At 37.9% G+C, this 22563-nt stretch overlaps 2 protein-coding genes across 5 annotated transcripts; both read right to left on the reverse strand.

Moving 5' to 3' along the window:
• Positions 1-119: 119 nt before the first annotated feature.
• On the reverse strand, positions 120-5340 carry atp5l (ATP synthase, H+ transporting, mitochondrial F0 complex, subunit g). Its single transcript, XM_053618515.1, has 3 exons — positions 5193-5340; positions 4665-4825; positions 120-323 (listed from the first exon to the last, which is right to left on the reverse strand). Exons 1-3 carry the CDS (start codon positions 5242-5244, stop codon positions 225-227), a joined length of 312 nt encoding a protein of 103 aa, XP_053474490.1. The 5' UTR covers positions 5245-5340; the 3' UTR covers positions 120-224.
• Positions 5341-8439: 3099 nt separating this feature from the next.
• nherf4b (NHERF family PDZ scaffold protein 4b) lies at positions 8440-20798 on the reverse strand. 4 transcript variants are annotated; one of them, XM_053618542.1, is made up of 12 exons: positions 19453-20798; positions 18879-18922; positions 17719-17746; positions 17354-17415; positions 16907-17118; positions 14293-14497; positions 12414-12550; positions 11809-12013; positions 11271-11467; positions 9786-10025; positions 9026-9253; positions 8440-8944 (listed from the first exon to the last, which is right to left on the reverse strand). In XM_053618542.1, exons 1-12 carry the CDS (start codon positions 19581-19583, stop codon positions 8891-8893), a joined length of 1743 nt encoding a protein of 580 aa, XP_053474517.1. In that variant the 5' UTR covers positions 19584-20798; the 3' UTR covers positions 8440-8890. The 4 variants fall into 4 exon arrangements, with proteins under 4 accessions (XP_053474517.1, XP_053474516.1, XP_053474519.1 ...); XM_053618541.1 differs by having other exon boundaries at positions 17354-17418; XM_053618544.1 differs by lacking the exon at positions 19453-20798 and having other exon boundaries at positions 17719-18915.
• Positions 20799-22563: the final 1765 nt, after the last annotated feature.

The raw sequence follows: 22563 nt of genomic DNA on the forward strand, positions 1-22563 counted from the left end.
GCACATGGCATGTGAAGTTATTTTTTAATGGCCCAAATAAAAGTGTTATATATATATATATATTACACACACACACACCTGTCATAACCCACTGTCCATCACTGTACTGAGCACATACATTTCTTTGAACAATAGATATTTATTTAGTTCCTGGATTCCAAGAAGTTCAAACTGGAAACAAGGGGCTTAGACAAAGAGGAAATAAGCAACAAGACAGTCCACATTTATACATCATATCCCACAATGCCTCCTTTTCCAATGATCTCGCCAATGTAGAACCACATTAGAACTTCTGTGGCGACCAGACCATTCCTCAGAGCATCCTGTGGAAACAAGCGAGATTGTTAACGTCACGGTTAAAAAAAAAAAAAAAAAACGTTTAACCTAGTCACTAAGCTAATTATTATTAAGCTCTTATTTCCACAGTAACATGCACATGTATTCGTTTTATTCAGAATTTTAATTCCAAGTGACCCATAAGTGAAGCAGAACACAGTTCATCCACAGAGCTAAGCAGTTGACAGCCTTACCCATAGACCCAACAGTAACTCTGCACAAGTCCATGGATCTAAACATCCAGTCAATTGTACAAAAACAAAAACTCAATTACAGTGCCTTGCAAAAGTATTCACCCTCCTGGGCATTTTTCCTATTTTGTTTCGTTACAACCTATAATTTAAATAGAGTTTTATTTGGATTTCATGTAATGGACATACACAAAATAGTCCAAATTGGTGAAGTGAGATGAAAAAAAAAAAAACTTGTTTTAAACCATTCTAAAAATTACAAATGGAAGATTGGTGTGTACATATGTATTCACCCCCTTTCCTATGAAGCCCCTAAATAAGATCTGGTGCAACCAATTACCTTCAGAAGTCACAATTAGTTCAATAAAGTCCTCCTGTGTCACATGATCTCATTATATATACACCTCTTCTGAAAGGCCTCAGAATCTGCAACACCACTGAGCAAGTGTACCACCAATCAAGCGGCACCATGAAGACAAAGGAGCTCTCCAAACAGGTCAGGGACAAAGTTGTGGATTAGTACAGATCAGGGTTGGGTTATTAAAAAAAAAACTAAATAAAATAATAATTTTAAATCATCGAACATTTCACGAAGCACCATTAAATCCATTATTAACAAATGGAAAGAATATGGCACCACAACAAACCTGCCAACAGAGGGCCGCCTACCAAAACTCATGGACCAGGCAAGGAGGGCAATTCAGAGAGGCAATACAGAGACCAAAGATAACCCTGAAGGAGCTGCAAAGCTCCACAGTGGAGACTTGTGTATCTGTCCATAGGACCACCTTAAGCCGTACACTCCACAGTGCTAGGCTTTATGGAAGAGTGGCCAGAAAAAAAGTCACTTCTTAAAAGAAAAACAGAAGCAAACACATTTACTGTTCTCCAAAAGGCATGTGGGAGACTCCCCAAACATGGAACAAGGTACTCTGGTCAGAGGAGACTAAAATTGAGCTTTTTGGCCATCAAGGAAAATGTTAGGTCTGGTGCAAACCAAACACCCAGAGAACACCATCCCCACACTGTAGCGTGGTGGTGGCAGCATCATGTTGTGTTGAGATGTTTTTCCATCAGCAGGGACTGGGAAACTGGTCAGAATTGTAGGAATGATGGATGGCGCTAAATACAGGGAAATTCTTGAGGGGAAACCTGTTTCGGTCTCCCTGAGATTTGAAACTGGGACAGAGGTTCACCTTACAGTAGGACAATGACCCTAAGCACACTGCTAAAGCAACACCCTAGTGGTTTAATGGGAAACATTTAAATGTCTGGGAATGGCCTAGTCAAAGCCCAGACCTCAATCCAATTGAGAATCTGTGGTATGACTTAAAGACTGCTGTACACCTGCAGAACCCTTCCAGCTTAAAGGAGCTAGAGTAGTTTTGCCTTGAAGAATGTGCAAAAATCCCAATGGCTCGATGCTGGGAGGTTTGTATCAAATGATCAACCCTCCAAAAAATACATTTTAATTCTAGGGTGTAAGGCAACAAAATAGGGAAAATACTTTTGCAAGGTACTGTAATTCATACATTTCACTGTGAGCTGGTAATCTGAAGCTACAGGAAGCACAAGCTTTGCAAAGTGAGCAGAGCAAGTGACAAAAAAAAAGGAGCAAATTTACCTTTATGCAAATTAAAAGCAAAATGGTGACCATGGATGGTGAAATGATTTAACCAAAATACAACAGTTCTAGTGTTTTCACAGTTTTAATTTAGTGTCATTAAAAAAATAATAATAAGCCTGTCAAATATCATCAAAAGCAAAATGGTGTTTTCAGCTCATTCTGACACTAATTCATTGCGATTCTGGGATGCATTAGAGAGATAGCACACAATTTTGCAGCCCTTTCGAAAAGCATTGGGACGCATATTAAGTGGGGGGATAAACCCAGAAGGCACTGCATGGGGTAAAGAATACTCAGTGCACTCTGCCATTAAATTAGGCAGGAAGGTGATCATTTCTTACACAGGGTAAACTAAGGCATTCCTTTAATTTACTTATTACAGTCTTCATTACATTTGTATTTCCCCAGCCTGTGTTAGGAGCCATTTATTATGATGAGGTTAAGACCAATTTGTTAGAAAATTAAATCAAATTTTACAACAAAATAAGGTGGCAAAAAAAGGCCAGGGAGCACAGACAAAAACAGTTTCTGATCCAGTGCTAGGATTTTTTATTTTAGTTTTAGGATTAATGATTTCCACAACATGTCAAAGAAAAAGCTAATTATTTACATAAATATACTATTCATCATAGGAAAACTTATTTGCTAAAACAATATGTCCATGTATAAACAATTCCTTGGATAATAATTATTTATGGTGGCACCATATTTATCGTCCGTTTTTTCAAATAGTCACTTTTTAAAGCGTTTAACGGGGGTGCATCCACGTCATTTTACACACTGGCTTGACTTGAAGCCAGACTTCCTTACTATCTTGAGTCATTTTGACAATGTGACATCCATACAACTATGCACTTCCATGCATGATTTTGTTACAATTATGTGAATAATTTTTTTGGACACAAGACAGTCACTGATTTTCATGATTAAAACATATTTAATTAATGTCTTGTCCGCACCAAAATAATATCCATCCATTTTCCATGCCGCTTATCCTACACAGGGTCACGGGGAAGCCTGGAGCCTATCCCAGGGAAGTCGGGGCACAAGGCAGGGTGCCAATCCATCACAGTGCACAATCGCACACATTCACACACTACAGACCAGTCCATACAGGATTCCACCGAGTTTGTTTTGTAATTGTCGAGGGTAAAAATGCTTGATTTTGCTGCAGCTTTTTTAAAAAAAGTTTGCAATGCAATTTGCAGGTTTTTTTTTTTTTAAGCGGAAAACTACTTGAATTGGCAAAATTCTAATTGCGTGAAGTTTGTTTTGCGCGGTCTTCCTTTGTGGTGTTTGTTGGTAAATGAGACCTTTTTAGCTGTACTTGTGTTCGACATGTGTGAATCGAAGATGGCTTTGGCTGAACACACGTTGTGATGACGTCACGTGACGAGTCTTGGCCCAAATCTCCAGAAAATCTGCAGGAATTTTGAAAAAGTGCAAGCTCCTCGGAATATTGCGGAATCAAACCTCCAACCCCGGAGGTGCGAGGCAAACGTGCTAACCACTTAGTCACTGTGTCCCCCACAAAAATAATATTTTAATGAAATCTGCAGTTCACTAAGTGCATATTTTCATGGTGCACCGCAATACCGGCATCTCTCTCTGTTTAGTGTTATAAAAGTATTGGTTTCTGTATGTGGGTTTGAACTAGAAGCAGATGTGGTCTAAACCTAAAACAAATGTGTTTGTTTTTCTTATATTACATTAAACACAAACCCTATCACTGTGCCCCCAGAAATACTATCAATTTGCAAAACATCTTTATTCAACTCCCTAAATCATACAGTTCTGAGAAGCTGGGATGCAGTGCTGCTGCTATCCTTTAAGCAACATGCCATTTTAATGGCCACATGAGTCTCCATGAGATTTTCATTTAATAACAAAGAAGAATGACGGTGTGCTCACCGGGATGAGGGTAGGGTTACGCGTGCTCACCAGGATGAGGGTAGGGTTACGCGTGCTCACCCGGATGAGGGCTGGGTTACGCGTGCTCACCCGGATGAGGGCTGGGTTACGCGTGCTCACCCGGATGAGGGCTGGGTTACGCGTGCTCACCCGGATGAGGGCTGGGTTACGCGTGCTCACCCGGATGAGGGCTGGGTTACGCGTGCTCACCCGGATGAGGGCTGGGTTACGCGTGCTCACCCGGATGAGGGCTGGGTTACGCGTGCTCACCCGGATGAGGGCTGGGTTACGCGTGCTCACCCGGATGAGGGCTGGGTTAAGCGTGCTAACCGGGATGAGGGTTGGGTTAAGCGTGCTAACCGGGATGAGGGTTGGGTTAAGCGTGCTAACCGGGATGAGGGTTGGGTTAAGCGTGCTAACCGGGATGAGGGTTGGGTTAAGCGTGCTAACCCGGATGAGGGTTGGGTTAAGCGTGCTCACCCGGATGAGGGTTGGGTTAAGCGTGCTCACCCGGATGAGGGTTGGGTTAAGCGTGCTCACCCGGATGAGGGTTGGGTTAAGCGTGCTCACCGGATGAGGGTAGGGTTAAGTGTACTCACCCGGACTGTGGTCTGACCCAGACGGCCAGCCTGGAAGGCCTTGGCGAGGTCGGACACTCCGGCTACTGCCTTCGAGATCTCGGCTGGGGAAGGTGGCACCAGCTCCACACGGGCATAGTACCAGAAAGTCGATAGCCGGGGCTTCGAGTAGCTCACCGCGGCTGCAAAACCCGACACAAATAACAGTCATTACAAATCATATTCACAGTGATGCTAATCGCTCAAGTGCCGGTGCTGAACAAATCACTCCCATGCCAAGCAGATCCAGTATAGCTTCTAGCTTTATATACTGGAACAATACACTAGCTGAATATTTAGTTAGCTAAGTAGTTAAGTGAGAACTTTATAAAACCATGAACTTCCGTGTAACCGTTAACAAAATGTGTTTTCTGTTAGCAAGTTAGCTTCATAACATCACTGACGAAGCGGCCATTGCTTATCTACAAGACAAGCACTCTCCCTTCCTAGTTAGCTGTATAATTGTTATTTCTTTGCCAAGTGTTCGCTTAGCTCACAAATAAATCTCACCCCCAACCAAAGATGGTACTTTAGCAACCAGTTTCTGTACAGCCTGAGCCATGGCTTCTCGATATGATAATTTGCAGCTCGTCTCTCGCTAGTACGGCTGCCCCTTCGGATGAATGTCACCTACAAGGAAGGACCTCTGCGGTGAGAAGGCTAAACAAGTGCCTGACCTAAATTCCCAACGCAAGTACACAAACACAAAGGAAATGCTGAAAAGCTTATTTACTTTTATACACAAAATGTAATAAATAGTATTTATCTAAACTGATTTAATTAATATAATAAATGATGGAATTTTCTTATAATGGAAATAAGCGTTCAAGAATTGGGAGACGGCATATCATTGGCTTACTAACGCACGGATGTGAAAGCGATCATAAGCGATAACTTCCACAAGGGGAGACTTCCGGGTTTCCAATGAAATTGAAACAGTTAAGGTTAAGCCAAGTAATAGAGTTGGAAATTTAATTTTGTTAAAAGGTTACATATATTAATGTAGATATGTCATTACTTATGAATACAGATCATATATATATATATATATATATATATATATATATATATATATATATATATATATATATATATATATATATGTATGTGTGTGTGTGTGTGTGTGTGTGTGTGTGTGTAAAATGTATCTACTATTTTAATAAAATGTATCAGGGTTTCATAAAGAGTTGTCAAAGAGCAAGAAAATAAAGACCCAAGAGCAGTTCCTTTACAAATTCTCCGTTTCGAGTCTAAAAAAAAGATAAACTCAGAAGGAATATGTAAAGGCACAAAAGGAAAATAAATGTCCTGTGATTGGTCTCTTCATCATGCATTTAATGCAACAATACTTTAATCCTTTTAAATAATTCTTAAATTATATACCTCTGTACATTCATTCCACTTTCACTGCACAAACTGTATATAACCTACATAGCACATTATGTACTTCCATTTACACAGAACTGTGTCTCTGTAAATAGCATGTCTGTGTGTGTGTGTGTGTGTGTGTGTGTGTGTGTGTGTGTGTGTGTGTGTGTGTATATATATATATATATATATATATATATATATATATATATATATATATATATATTGTGTGTGTGTGTGATATTCCTTTTTTTCTGCACTGGAAGCTCCTGTCACCAAGACAAATGCCTGTGTGTGGACACATACTTGGCAATAAAGCTCATTCTGATTCTGCTGTCCTCCTTTACAAAAATGCATGCATCACACATCTAAAAATGTATCATGAACAAGGTAAGATCTATGCAGTATTTTTAAAGCGGTTGTTTTACTTTGTTAGGAACATACTTATATCAGTGTATCCAGAGTGACCTCGAGTTCTGACCTTGTTGGACTGACCATTCAGTGGTTCCTACAGGAATAGTTGCTGTGGTTTAAAATGATTATTGCATTTCTTTTTAAAATTGAATATGTCAGCACCATTAACATCCATTCATTTTCTGTACAGTGTATTGTACACAGGGTCATGGGGAGCCTGGAGCCTATCCCAGGGGACTCAGGGCATGAGGCAGGGTACACCCTGGCCAGAGTGCCAACCAGTCACAGGACACAATCACACACCCGGTCACACACTATGGACAATTTAGAGATGCCAATCAGCCTACAGCGCATATCTTTGCACTAGGGGAAGAAACTGGAGTACCCAGAGGAAACCTCCGAACATGCTAACTCTGTACACACCCCCTTACATACACACCTACATGCATAGCCTTAGTTAAAGAAAGAAAACCACCAGGGATAAAGTCACAAACCTTATGGCCAGAAAACTGCTTGACAGGAGCCACTGTCAGTGCAATTGCAGCAGTGTTTCCATTACAGTAGGATTAATGTAATTGTTTACAAGTCTTATAAAAAGTGAGTGATTGTTTTTGCAAACCGAAAATAATAATGGTTAACCTATTGGAATAATGGTCTTGAATTTCTTCAATTTGTACACAATCTGTCTGACTGTGGATTGGAGGAGTCCAAACTCTTTAGAGATGGTTTTGTAAACCTTTTCTAGCCTGATGTACATCAACAACTCTTTTTTCTGAGGGCCTTAGAACTCGCCTTTGTTCATGCCAGGATACACTTCCACAAACATGTATTGTGAAGATCAGACTTTGGTAGATTCCTGTTTTTTAAATAAAACCGGTGCTCTCGCACACCTGATTGTCATCCCATTGATTGAAATCACCTGACTCCAATTTCACCTTCGAATTAACTGCTAATCCTAGAGGTTCCCATACTTTTGCTACTCCCAGATATGTAATATTGGATCATTTTCCTCAATAAATAATTGACCAAGTATAATATTTTGGCTCATTTGTTTAATTGGGTTCTCTTTGTCTACTTTTAGGACTTCTAATGATGATTGAAATGATGTATGAAAATCTAATGAAGTTTTAGGTCATATTTATGCAGATATATAAAAAAAAATTCTAAAGGGTTCCCAAACTTTCGAGCGCCACTGTATATGTATTAAAATAGTTTTTAAAAATGTGTTTTGAATGTAAATTTGCATATCAAATGCAATAAAATAATTTTTGTAGTAACATAATTAAAAAATGCTAAAAACAAAACAAAACAAAACAAAAACCACACAGAAGTGCAATAAAGGGCTTGACATTCGCTTTCTTGAGTCCATCCCAGTCAGTTAATCTCAGGGCACCATGGACACACACATACACACCTAGGGGCACTTTAGCATATCCAACCCTCCGACCTGTTTATGGGAGGTGGGAGGACTCCAGAGAGGAGAACCCTACATAGACTTGAACAAGGGCAAATCATAATGACATGGAGGATTTCAGTTCACTGATCCTATTTTGCATACACTACGGAAAATAACAAAATGAAATACTTTGTGTATTGAAATTAAATGTTTGGGATTTTAAATGGTCAGCATGTTTGCCTTGCACCTCCAGGGTTCGGGGTTGGAATCCCACCGCCACTTAGCTTGCATGTTCTCACCATGCTTCAGGGGTTTCCTCCAGGTACTCCGGTTTCCTCTCTCAGTCCAAAGACATGTTTTGTAGGTTGATCAACATTTATAAATTGCCTGTAGTGTTTGAATGTGTGTGAGATTGTGCCCTGCAATGGGTTGGCTCCCCATCCAGGGTGTCCCCCACCTTGTGCCCCGAGTTCCTTGGGATAGGCTCCAGGCTTCCTGCAACCTTGTGTAGGATAAGCAGTATGGAAAATGAATGGATGGATTTTTAAGTGCAGGAATTCTTGGTGCAGGAATGCAATGTGTAGATAAAATATAATCTTTATTGGTTTAGACAGAAACAGCAGCAATTTAAATTAAACATTTTTCACAAACCAGTGTAAATTGAAAGTAAGGTAGGTAGTATAACAGAATGAAGCATAAGTAGTGCCCATGCATTTGACTGATTGTGTGTGTTATTTATTTATTTATTTATTTGACATGTTTTGTGTATTTTGCCAGAGAGAGTTACACTGTGGTGAACTGAGTAAAGCATCTCAGAACAAAAAGTAGAGTTCAGTGGTTTATTTAAAAGACTAACTAAAATCAGAGCACCAAGAAAAGAGGTAATAAGCATGGCTCTGACAAAAAGTGCCAAGTTTTACTTGGGGAATCAACAGTCATCTAAACTTCCACCCCAGTGATGTTACATTTCCCAGCATTGTTGTTCATTGGATTTGAATGCACTTCCTGAATCCTCAGGAAGGAACTTGCATTACTCGTCGGGATCAGACTGCTGTGTGGCTGATGAGCTCTCATGGTCCTGCACCTGCAATAAATGAAGCTGATTCCTGTATAATGTCTGGGTGTGGGTTTTGTATATGTTTGAGTACATTTCTGTAAATCATACCTCCTCAGAGGCCTTTGCTACTTTTTGAGAGGTGATGGGCTTTCCAGTCTTTTTCATCCAGTCATAACCTGGTCTGTCCATCACTAACAAGGAGAGAGAGCTGCCTCCTTTCTTCATGAGTAAAATCACGTCTTCTAAACACTCCTGCTCTACATTCTGTCCATTCACCTCAACCAGTACATCACCCTGCAGGAGGCCAGAACTTTCTCCTGGGCCTCCAGGTGTCACCTGCAATGAATAGAAAATAAGTAAGAACTAAAACACAACAGCACATACTGTTTTAGATAAGTAATTAAGGGTGGTGTGATGTGTTAACCCCCAAAGTTGCATTTAATTTTTTTTTTTTTTTTTTTTACAGCTAATTAGAGAACAGGTTATGCGTTTTATCTGTTTGTAGTTAAATGTAGCGTGGAATGTCTGTGAAACAAGTTAGTTCCTGTTATCATGAACGCATTGTTATAAAACCTTGCAGCTGTAACTATTGTCTGAACAGTGCTGTTTTAGAAAATAAACACCTTCTGACCAATCAGACTTGAGCATTCAACAGTGATTTAGTATAATATAATATAATATAATATAATATAATATAATATAATATAATACATATATCACAGATATCACATATCCTTTTACGTTAGTTATGTTATCCATGAATCATCTGTATCCTGTGATTATCTAAATCCTTCGAGCTACTTATTAAATTTTTCCTATGTCTGGCCAAAGAAAGCGTCTATTAAAGGGACAGAGAATTATTTTATACCTGGTTGATAAATGTGCCAGGTTTCTGTTGGACCCAACCCAAATGGAAGCCGAATCCAACAGGGCTTCTCTGTAGCACACACAGTCTTGGTTTGGGCTCAACTTCCACCTCCTCCTGGGCTTCAACTGAGGACACTGACCGCTTCAGAACTGTTGGACTCTGTTCCTGTGGAGTCGACTTCCCCTGCTGCTCCTTCCCAGAGGAATGATCTTCACAGAACAGCAGGGGAGACAGACCCAGCTGGGAAAATATTAAAGAAGACAGGCGGGAATAAATAAAATTAAGCTTTAACATCTAGGCTTTTAAATAGCGTACAGAGCACATCAATGGAATTTATATAATCATTCATTCAATTTAACATATTGCGTGAGCTCTGAATCATAAAATATGCCAAAGTAAAAGACACAATAAATGCCATGGCTAGGTGAATAACTAATACCGCATATGAAACATGCATGGGATGAAATCACTACCTTTCCTTAAAAAATCAGAAACGTTTCATTCATTAAATGTGCATGCTATAGAAGAATTTGACTTCATTTGGATTTGAATTTAATGTTAATTCAAGAGCAACATGTTTTTTTCTCTCGGTTTATAATTAAATTTTTAAAAATGCAAATTTATTTACATTTAGTTACATTTAGATGTGGAACGTCCATGAATGGAGTTCCGATTATCACTCACTTTTCAACAGCTATAAACAATCGTTCCCTCATCAGCCTCTCTTTTTCTGCATGCATTACAGAGAAACTGGAAAGTCCTCGATCTTGAAGACTTTCCTGTGTTGGGAAATCTTAAAGATTCTGCATTACCTTTGACTGTTACAGAAACACTGAAGCTGTAGACTCCTTCCAAAAATACTAAATGAACATCTCCTCACAGAAAACTTTGCCAAATCTACAATTACACATTTTGAAAATTTGTTTATGTGGCATGTCTGCCATACAAGCTCTTGTGTAAATTGTTTCTGCAGAAAGCATAATGGATTAGAACGATCAGATCAATAGAAATCTATGACTTGACTTGGCATTAATGTCAGAGCTGCTGTTACTGAAAATTGACACCTTCTGACCATTCAGATTCGAGAATTCAACAGTGCTGTGGTATAAATATAATCAAGCCATAGCATGACTGGATGAGTGTAAGTGATAAGCATGAGACCTACTGCATATGAATATTGGGACTGGAATGATACAGTGGTGTGCAAAAGTTTGGGCACCCCTGGCCAAATGAAATATTTTGTTGCTTTTTGAAAAGAAGTAAACACCTCTGCAGCAAAATATAGAAAAAAAACAATTTTTCCTGCAAATATTAATGCACAGTTACTTTGAACTTAAAAAATAGGGAAAAAAATAGTAATTGTGCATGTGCAAAAGTTTTATCTGCAGGTGTATTACTGTAATACAGACCTTAAATAATGATAAAATAATAAACAAATTATATTATAATATTGTGTTATATACCGGATCTGTCAAACTCACCCACCTTAGTGTAGAAATCTTGGCCTTCTATGGTCATAGTGGTGAAGCTGACTTGCTGTCCACTCTCTCTGACTTTGCTGACAACTTCCTCATGAGACAGATGATCAACAGACTCCCCATTCACCTCCAACAGGATCTCCCCATCCTTAATATCTCCCAATTCTGCAGGACTGCCTGCATCAACCTCCCGCACCATATGAACTAGATTCACACAAGCATAAGGATTGAAATATTATGGCCAACCATAATTGGACACTCAAGATATCCCAGTGTTTTAGCTGGCTATTTCAGATCACATCTTACTGACCACTCCAGACCCTCAATTTATATTTCCACCAGTTATTCAGATATTCATATTAAGTATTGCGATGCATATGGTGTTTAGTGAAAATGTTTTTAAGTATTGTCATATGATATTTTTGCCATACTGCCCAGCATTATGTATTATTATAGAGTTTTAAAAGCTGTGTCACATGAAGCATGTTGTAACATAATTATCACAATAACAATAGTGCACGCATGCTTGAGTGATTGTCTAGCACCTTTGCGTCCTGTTGATATTTTTTCATGCCTAAGCAGGAAACCATAGCCATCTGGCCCCTGTACCAGGTGTACTCTTTTGGGTTTGTATGGCATGCTCTGGGCATCAGCCATGGCCGGCAGAATGGCCATCTTTCTACTGATGTAGTTCTTCTCACTCTTGCTGTCTATCACCAGGACAGTCATGTGATCACTGCATTTCTTCACCTAAACAGAAAAGGTATTATGCATTAGCTATTCGAGATTGTGGTGCTGTGCTAATGTTTGGACAACTAAATGAGCATTGTACAAAAGGTGTTACAGCTCTATTCAGTTACAAAGGAATATGACACACTAAATATTAAATCCCCAATAAAGAATAGCTGAAATAGCATTAGCACTCTAATTAGCTTTAAGCAGTTAGGGCTCTGGATTACTGATTGGAAGATTGTGAGTTTGAAACCTGGTAATGCCAAGTTGTAAATGTTGGGCCCTTAAACCAAGCCCTTAAGCCTCATCTGTCCAGCTCAATCGTAAGTTGTAAATACAGTGTCTGCCAAATGAGTAAATGTAAATTTATGCATTGTACTTTGCAGCAGTTAGAAAATAAGCACTTATACATGCCCACCATCTTGTTAATAGCAGAATGAGTGAGTTCACAAGCCATGGCACCATTGATCCAAACCAGCAGGTCTCCTTTTCTCAGTCCTGCCTTCTCAGCAGGGCTTCCTGTTATTGGACTTATAGAGAACTTCCCTTTCTCACCTACAGAGGGCACACACTGCATAAAACTAACACACCACGTATTAGACCTTTGGTATGACCACTGTCATGTTTCATACGGTTGAGGCCAAAGGTTTACATACACCTAGGCTCAAGATATTCAAACTCCACACATTTCATATTATCATACATTGCTGTTGTCAAGTCCAATAGTCCAATGTCATATTTAAACTATCAATTAGACACAGACTTATTCCAGCTTTAATTCACTATATTAGAATTCCAGTGGGTCAAAAAAATGTGCATACAAGAGCTGACAGTCTCTTTAAACAGTCTGGAGGATTCCATCTGATTGGCCAAATATAATTATGAAAAATGGAAGCTGGGAGATGGGAAATAGGAGCGTACCTGTGGCTGTAAGAGCCTACAGTTTGAGACTTTTTACCCTTGAGATCATAGAAAAATCCAAGCAACTCAGCCAAAAAAAAAAAGTTGTATTGTAAGTTCTATTATTTTATGGCAATGTTTCAATCTCTGCTCTTGCCCTCTTGACTGCTACAGTCATCTGACATCTTTTAGAGGACTTCAATGGAAATAAACCTATTGGCTTTATTGTGTTTTTATTTTCGACAATTTTAAATGCTAGTAAGTTCTAGATCAATGGTGTCTTATATGTGTTTTATATAATTATCAAATAAATTTTTCTATATCTACATATCTATAAGTCTGGTTCATCCTTCGGAGCAATTTCCAATCAAATAAAGGTACCATGAGTACCTGTACAAACCACTGTATGCAAATTAACTCCCAGGGATGACCAAACTTTGATCTGAAAGGTTCAAACAAACCCCAAGACACCAACAATGTGAAAGACTGAAAGAGTTTGAGGCATCAGCTTTTAATCTGAAGAACAGCATCATCATGATTTCAGGGTGTTTTGTTGGAAAAGGCACTGGTGTGCTTAAAAAATTTAAATCATGAGGAAGGAGGATTATCTAGAAATATTGAAGCAAAACCTCAAGAAATTAGCCAGAAAGTTACGACTTGGTCACAACAGGGTTTTCCAGCAGTAACAAAATGGCTTAAATGAAACAAAATGAACGTATTGGTGTGGCCATCACAAAGCCCTGACCTAAATCCTATAGAAAATTTGTGGACTGAACTAAAATGCTTGTATGAGCAAGGAGGCCCAAAACCTGAATTACACCAGTTCTGTCAATGAGCAAAAATTATCCATCCATCCATCCATCTTCTATACCACTTATTCTTCCTTCAGGGTCACGGGGAAACCTGGAGCCTATCCCAGGGAGCATTGGGCACAAGGTGGGGTACACCCTGGACAGGGTGCCAATCCATCACAGGGAGCCAAAATTATTGTGAGAAGTATAGTGGAAGGCTACTGCAAGCACTTGATTGACGTTTAAGCATTTAAAGGCAATGCCACCAAATGCTAAGATAGTTTAAGTAAACTAGTGATCCACTGAAAATCTGATACAGTAAATAAACACTGAAATAAATGTCATTTATCTATTATTTAGAAATGACTTCTAATGGAAATAAAGTAGGTACCCTAATTGACTTAACACAGGAAATGTATGGTAACATGGTAACATGAAATGCATGGAGTTTGGATGTCTTTAGTCTATGTTTATGTAAACATTTGGCCTCAATTGTACCACTAAATCCTAAATCCTAAATGTAGCTTTGCAATACAATCAGTGTGAACATAAAGAAACAGTACAGCTTACATATTCTGTAAATATGACTCCGTAAGGATTACTCACCCTCCACGGGATGGATGCTCAAGCCCAGGCCACTCGCAGGGTTTCTTATGATATGGCAGAAACGAGGAGGATTCCACTCCTCACCGCGCTGAGCTTTGCACAGTTCCTTCAGGTTCCAGCCCTGAGCCACAGCCTGCTCGTATTCATCACTACTCAACAGCAGGAGGCACAGCTGAGGCCCACTCATCTGGATCCTGCGGGCAACCTGCAAAAAAGAGACATAAAGCGTGGCATCAGAGCAGACCTTAAAGATAAACACTAAAGTGCTGTTGACGTTGAGACTGCATAAATGAAAGGCAAAATGTTTATGTTCTGTTTGGGCCAAAATCACAATTTTATAATATAACATGATTTATATAATGTCATATTTTCACAAAAATGGAGCAATACTTAAAAATATTTTTCCAACATAAAACGCCATGTACTTGGGTTAATTTCTCTAATGATTAAAAAAATCCCCATTATAAACATCCTGTTCACATTACAATAACAACATTGTAAATAAATGTATAAATTAATTTTTTTTTGTCTCTGTCACATACCATCACATACCATACCACCTGTCACATACCATCACATACCAAACCATCTGTCACATACCATCAACCAAGTGTGCAAAAACCTTGAGGCCCCTGACAACATGGTTTCAAATGTAAAAAAAAAAAAAACCAACAACAACAAAAAAAAAACTAATAAAATTCTTATGGAATTAAATCTCTGTCATTTAATAAGCACTTACCAATGTTTAACTAAAGAAATACATTATATACCACTAACTACAATTTAATTATAACTAAGAGCTACCCCTTCCTGATTAAAAATATATGGGCATGTCAGAGACTTTTACATTTATAACATTGTGAGATTTGATTATTCAAAAGTGAAAAACATTGTCAGTCTCGTGCTCAAGTGAAAACAACAAGTATTATTGTTGTTATTATGTTTAATTAATCAAAAGTACAGCTTGCCTACCACTTAACAGCATCAGGTGTCATGATTATCTCAGTTGTAGTGCAGCCACTATGCCTTTCACCATTAACAGAAATGTGAGGTATAACTACACACCATTACCACATATATACTATTACAGTAAAATAGTGTACATAAAAAGTTTGGTTTTTTTTGTGGTTAGGGTAAATGGGGAGCTGATATAAACAGATGGTTAATTCTGATTGGTACTTTGTTGGTCTGATATCACCTTTACCAAATATAGTCCAGTCCAACTATAATTGTACAGAAGAAGAGTGCAGAACAATTTAGAAATTTAGAAATTTCTTAACTATAGCAGTCAGTGGTAAATTCACCACAGATGTTATAGATTGACACTACACTAAGAAGCTAATTATGAGAATAAGCAGACATTGGTCATAAAATATATGGTTTTCTACTGGAAAAGGTTGAAGATACCCATTTCCATCGGTCAAGAACAAGGCAGGTCACCTTTTAGAAAAAAAAACAATTTAGAAAAAAAGAATAACGGTCCATGCTGAAATACTAATATGAGAATATTACATTCATTGCTAGGTTGTGGAGGGTTAAAATAGCTACAGTCATGTGGAAAAAAATGTACACCCCATGGAAATTTTTGTTTTTTTTTTTTGTTGTTTTTTTTTTTTTACATAATTGGATGAGCAAACATTTGATCCTCTTTGAAACAGTGCCTAATAATAAATAAATAAATAAAACTATCAATTGACACATAAAATTGACATTTTGTAGTAATTTTCACAATTTAAATGAACAAAAAAACAGATCAGTCACATGGAAAAAGTAAGTGCACCCATACATTTATCACACCTTCAAATAAAATTTTACTCAGGTGTTCAAGATTGGGTGCCTGTGAACCTGCTTAGAACCTGCTTAGGGAGTGCAGGTGGAACCTGTCTTATATATACCCCTCTCATATCTAGTGTCTGGTGTTCCCTTTGTTATTGAGGTGTGTGGTGTTATCATGCCAAGATCTAAAGAGTTCTATAAGGCCTTCAAAGAAAAGGTTGTGGATGCCTATGAGTCTGACTTGACCAAAGACAGCTTTTCAGGAGAAGCACTTCAATCAACTGTGAAGCACGGTGGTGGAAATGTTATGGTTTGGGGTTGCTTTGCTGCCTCAGGGACTGAACAGCTCGCAGTCATTGATTCAACTATAAATTGTGCATCACATCAAAGAGTGCTTGAAGATGCTGTGAGGCCATCTGTCCAAAAGTTGAAGTTGAACCGAAAGTGGACCTTTCAACAGGTGATGATCCTAAGCACACTAGCAAATCCACCAAGGAATGGCTCAAAAAGAAGAAATGGAGGGTTATGAAATGGCCTAGTCAAAGTACTAAAGGTGTGCAGTACTTACTTTTTCCACAGAAGAATCACATCTATTGATATTTCTGTTGAATAAATGATTGAAAAACCTAATTTTCCTAGTGATTTTTTTTCAAGTGTAGCACCTTTATTAACAGGTACTGTTTCAAAGATGAACCAAAGGTTGCTTGTCCAAATATGTCAATAAAGCCAACAATTTCCTTTGGGGTGTACTTATTTTTTTCACATGACTGTATATTCCAGATATCTTTCGCAACATGGGCCATTGACCTACATGACCTCAGGATTCCTGTTCTCTCACCTCCATATGTTCGATGTCGTCCACAAACTGTTCATTAACCTCCAGGAGACGATCCCCGTCCCTCAGTCCACTCCTCTCGGCCACCCCATATAATTCCACCTGCCTGATCACATGACCTGGTCGTCCTTTCTCCAAGCGCAGATGGAAGCCGAAATTCTCTCCCTCTTCTCTTTTCAGCACACATACCCGGGGCAAGGGGCCAGTAAACTTCACTATAGGTCAAGATTAGTAGTCTTAAATGGGATATTTTATACAGTAAATATAGTACAACAAGCTGTTCTATTGTATGATGTTTAATGTTCAAGTCAATCAGAATTCAAATCAGATATCTAAGGAGCAAAGTTCATGGATTTACTTTGCAATAGGAAAACAATAAATGTCAAAGCCAAAAATTGGTCTAAAGCGAAAACAAGAAAACAAAAACAATGTTAACTAAACTTTACATACCCACATCTTCAGAAATGACCATGGCTGGATTGTCTACTCCTTCCTTCGGATTGAAGACAAATCTGCTAGGCACACGTTAATAGAAGAGATTGTGCCAACGATAAGTGCTCATAATCGTCATACTAAGAACCAATGGAATAAAAGGTGGCTCAATAAAATCGTAAAGCTGTCAGCTATCATCACAATCACTCACTCACACACACACAGGCTGAACATTATACTGTAAAATATGTCAGTATATCTATCCCCATGCCTGTGCAAGAGGGTTCAAAGTTGAATCCTCAGATAAAGTGAGCAGGCGTGAATATGTGTTAGCCAGTGAACATAAACAATAAGAGTTTTAAAAAAGGTAGTTTGCAACTTACTCTGTCAACTCCATGGCATTTCCTAGCACTATAATAAAACAGAAAGACTAGTGACTCAGAATAGGGAAATGACAAGAATCATACACTGTTACACTGACCACAAAATTATATTAGAATCTGCAAACAAAGGACACTGCTCAGACACCAGACATGTAGTTTTAATAGTAATATATTTCACTGCGTATGCTGATCCTAAATCAGTCAATCTGGACAAACATTCATGTCTCTCAAACTCTACATAACTCTATGTGACCTGCCATGCAACTTCCTCATTGGCCGCTCAAACTATCCTGAATGTCATAAATAATCAGTGATCCTGTTGTGGCAGGCCACATTTCAATAAGCTTTGATATTATTCTGTCTCTCTGTGCGGTCAAATGTGTACTATCTGTTTCATAAGGATTCATTTGTGAAATTCTGACTGAGTCAAGAGAAAGAAGTTGGAAATTTCATGTTGCTATATCAAATCTCTGTTCACCTGAATTAATTGTCCTGTTCATTGACCATAGACTGCACTATCACCCCGAACACGAAAAATCCTGCCATGCCCAATTTGACAATAGTTTTTGTTGTTGTTATTAGTGTAATAGTTAGTTTCATTTGGAATTTCTGTAGTACATGACTGTAGAGTCCAAGAATCATAGGTGAAGGACGTTTACCTATGTGTTATGACATCTCTAACCACGCGATTACACCTTCCAAATCAGCCTCCAATTAAAATAGGCACTTTTGCATAGAAATACATTAATTCGTGGTGCATGTGGAGACATAAAATCAATTTTAAGGATCACAAATGACAGAATCTTTGTAATGCAACATAAAAATATTGGTAGTAAATCTGATTGTGTTAATAGAAAACAACTTCGCAGTTCATTTTGAGGCTAGATATGATGAGAGAAAAGCACAGAAATAGACAGAGCTCCACAAATGTATCTTAAATGTGACAGTCACAGGAGATATTAGAGAAGGAGCTAAGATAAGCAACTGATAAATAAATCACTGATTAAAAAAAATACACATGCTTGCATGTGTCAAAAACAAAAGGCCCTATTCATTACACTGTTACACAATGTAACTCTGCAATTCAGAGAAAGTGCATCCAAGCTTGACTGACATTTAAAGCAAATAGCAAATATATTTAACCTATAGATCAATCAAACCTTTGTTGTTCGCTGTACTCTCAAACCACTGAAATGCGCAGATCCTGAAGAGAAAAGACTTGTGTAAATATCAAACCAACCACAATTCGTAGTATTATTACATAAAGCTAAGCAACTTCTCTACCAATAAAGCCTGGGGGGGGGGGGGGGGGAATTTGTACTAATATGATATGATTGCAAATGACACTGGTTGTGAAGTAATCATAGCATCCAAGTTTCGCAAGCAACAATTTTTTTCTGTCATCTTTTCTCAAATATTATAAAACCTTGCCATTGCCAAGATAACATAACTCTAAAATCAATGTCTAAAATAAGTCACATGATATATCCAATATCGGAACATCATGCAGACAGTTTTTTGCAGAAAAGAAGGAATGTACTCCCTCCATGAATATTTCATTAGGATCTGTAAGAAGTTAAGGTATCAAGTCGATAGTAATAATACTGAGCCATGCAGTACCCAATAATAACGAGAAGATAAAGAAGGGAAGACAAAAGAAAAGCAACTCCTTGCTCACAAGCAGTAATAAAGGTGGGGTTTAAAAAACAACTAAAAATGTATTTAAATAGTTACCTGCAGATCGAGTTAGTCTCATAATGGTTGGAATGTGTGTGTGTGTGTGTGTGTGTGTGTGTGTGTGTTCCCACTATCTGACTAAGAAAAGCACCTCCTCTTCCAGGGCTACACACAGAACAAGGCTTCATTTAATGGTTAATCTTGCTTCTCTCTCTCTCTCTCTCTCTCGCTCTCTCTCTCTCGCTCTCTCTCTCTCACACACACACACACGCACTCACTGTCTGTCTCTGTATGTACTGTAATAAGGGACATGCTGTAACAGTCTACACACACACACACACACACACACACACACACACACACAAACATAAAGGCCAAAGCTGTTGTGATTTATTGTGCATTCCTCTTACTGGAGCAGGATGTAATCATAAATCACAACAAACCAGACAAGTATTCTTCTTCTTCTTCTACTGCTACTTCTTCTAACTCATTGATTAGTACAATAAACATTAGCTTTATTGTGAAAATCAGCGCTGTGAAAAAGTGTTTGCCCTGATTTCTGCTGTTTTTGTGTATGTATCATACTAAATTGTTTCAGAATTTAAAACAAAGTCTAACATAAAACAAACGCAACCTGAGTAAACATAAAATACAGTTTTAAATGATAATGTTATTTATTGAAGCAAAAAAGTTATCCAATAGCAACAGTACTGAACCTTCCCAGAAGTGGGCGACCGTCCAAAATTCCTCCAAGAGCTGAGCGATGATTCATCCAAGAAATCACAAAAGAGCCAAGGAGAACATCAAAGCACCTACAGACCTCTCATGCATCAATAAAGGTTCTGTTTATGACTCCACTATCACAAAGACACTGGGTAAAAACGGCATCCATTGAAGACTGGCGAGCTGAAAACCACTGCTAACCCAGAAGAACATTATAGCTTATCTGAATTTTGCCAAAACACACCTTGATGATCATCAAACCTTTTGGGAGAATGTTCGATGGATTGATGAGTCGAAAGTGGAATTGTTTGGGAGACAGGGGTCCCGTTACATCTACCATAAACCAAACACAGAATTCCACAAAAAGATCATCATACCTATGGTCAAGCATGGTGGTGGAAGTGTGATGGTGTGGGGATGTTTTGCTGCTTCAGGGCCTGGGCAACTTGCAATGATTGAGGGAAGCATGAATTCTGCTCTCTACCAGAAAATCTTAAAGGAGAATGTCCGGTCTTCAGTCCGTAAGTTCAATTGGATTATGCCGCAAGACAATGATTCAAAGCATAGGAGTAAGTCCTAGTCCTAGAAGTAAGTGAAAGACTGATCTCCAACTAGTAGAAGCGTTTGGTTGCAGTTATTGCTTCTAAAGGTGGCACAACCAGATTTAAAATTTAAGGGGGCAGTTAGTTTTTCATATGGATGATAGGTGTTTTTTGTTTCAATAATTTTTTTAAAAATAAAAACTGTATCGTTTGTTTACTCAGGATGCCTTTGTTTCATGTTGTATTTTGTTCGAAGATCTAAAACATTTTGTATGAGATATACACAAAAACCAGGATGGGTAAGTAAAATGGTGTTGGGTGTGGAAAGATAAATAATAGATAATTTTGGGTGTGGAAAGATAAATAAAAAATAAATAGCGTTGGGTGCTAAAGATAATAATATTGAGGGGGGAAAATGTTTGTAGCAGCTAAATTAAAACATGCTTAAACATGATAGAGACTACAGCTGATCTGATGTTTGCTGCAATATAAAAAGTGTGTCTGAAGAATTCCTTGTTTTAAGCATGTTGCTCTTACTGTAACATAGCCTTGATGCTGTTATTACAGTGTGTGTTATTTGACAAAGCACAAAATGTACAATCCACCTTCATAATTGAACAGAGCTCAGATTACAACACTTAAAACAGCAATTTTGTATTATTTTATTTTGTTTGTGATTATTGTAGGCTGTAGTCAGTGATTAAGAACACAGCAGGGAAGCTGATACAAGACTACTAGTCAAAAAAATTATTTGAATAGAAATTTGAATGTTGAGTACACTAGGGGAAAGAACTGTTCTGGAGGTAGTAGTCACATTGGCCCCAAAAGCATTTAGATAGTTTAACCACTTGTAAACCTAAATAAAGTTCTTTGGGTTATTAAAAAAATGTCAAAAACAAAATTATATATCTTTTAGAGAAAAAAACTACTAGAATAAGATCTTACGGTTGATATTTCATAAACCACTAAGCTCACTGTGCTGCCCGTTGAGGCTACATTTGCTCCCTCTTGTGACATTTTAATTTTCAGTCTGTAAAATGTGAATGAGCGAGATGAGTTTGCTATGGAAGAGCTCTGACATTACATTTACATTACATTACATTTATTCACTTAGCAGACGCTTTTATCCAAAGCGACTTATTGTTAGATTCAGGGTTTTCACATATAGTAATTTTACCATACTCAGTCTTGTTAAAGTGAACCTAAAAGGAAATGTATGCATGTTAGTTCTTAGTGCTCAGTGCTTTTTTGGTGTTCATACAAGCACAATCAAAAGGGAGCTCAGTTCTATTTCTGAACATTTTACCGTTGCTGTGCTCTTACACCACTCTGTTCTTACCACAACTTCACTAGAACTCAGAGCCCATTTGTAATACTGAATTATGGATTATGTCATTAAACGTGGTTCAAAACTGAACTGAAATGTTGTGAAATACCAGTAGCATCTTGAAAGCGGGAAGCAATGAGGAGAGAGAATTTTATTCCTGAACAGTCGAATTGAAAACATGCTACATACAATAGACCTACTCATGTCACTCATGTAAGTAGTTAGCATGGATAAAATAAAATACATACAGTACATATAATAGAATTGTATTTTAAAAAAATAAATAAATAAATAAATAACCTCAAGAACAACTGTTTATTATTATTATTATTATTATTATTATTATTATTATTATTATTATTATTATTATTATTGTCCCAAGCAGAATGATGATTGGTGGGGATGGTTCTGCAAGATGCTCAATAAAACTTACAGCTCATTTCCTTATAAAACTGCACTAAGTGAGGCTACTTTTTTTTTTAAAGCAAAGGGTCGTCACACTAAATAGTGACTTTGTTTCATTTATTACTGTTTACTGCTCTTTATAGTATTGCTTTTAAATGGAGAAACATTTAA

The sequence above is a fragment of the Ictalurus furcatus genome, chromosome 28 (genome assembly GCF_023375685.1).
Source record: "Ictalurus furcatus strain D&B chromosome 28, Billie_1.0, whole genome shotgun sequence".
NCBI classification, from domain to species: domain Eukaryota; kingdom Metazoa; phylum Chordata; class Actinopteri; order Siluriformes; family Ictaluridae; genus Ictalurus; species Ictalurus furcatus.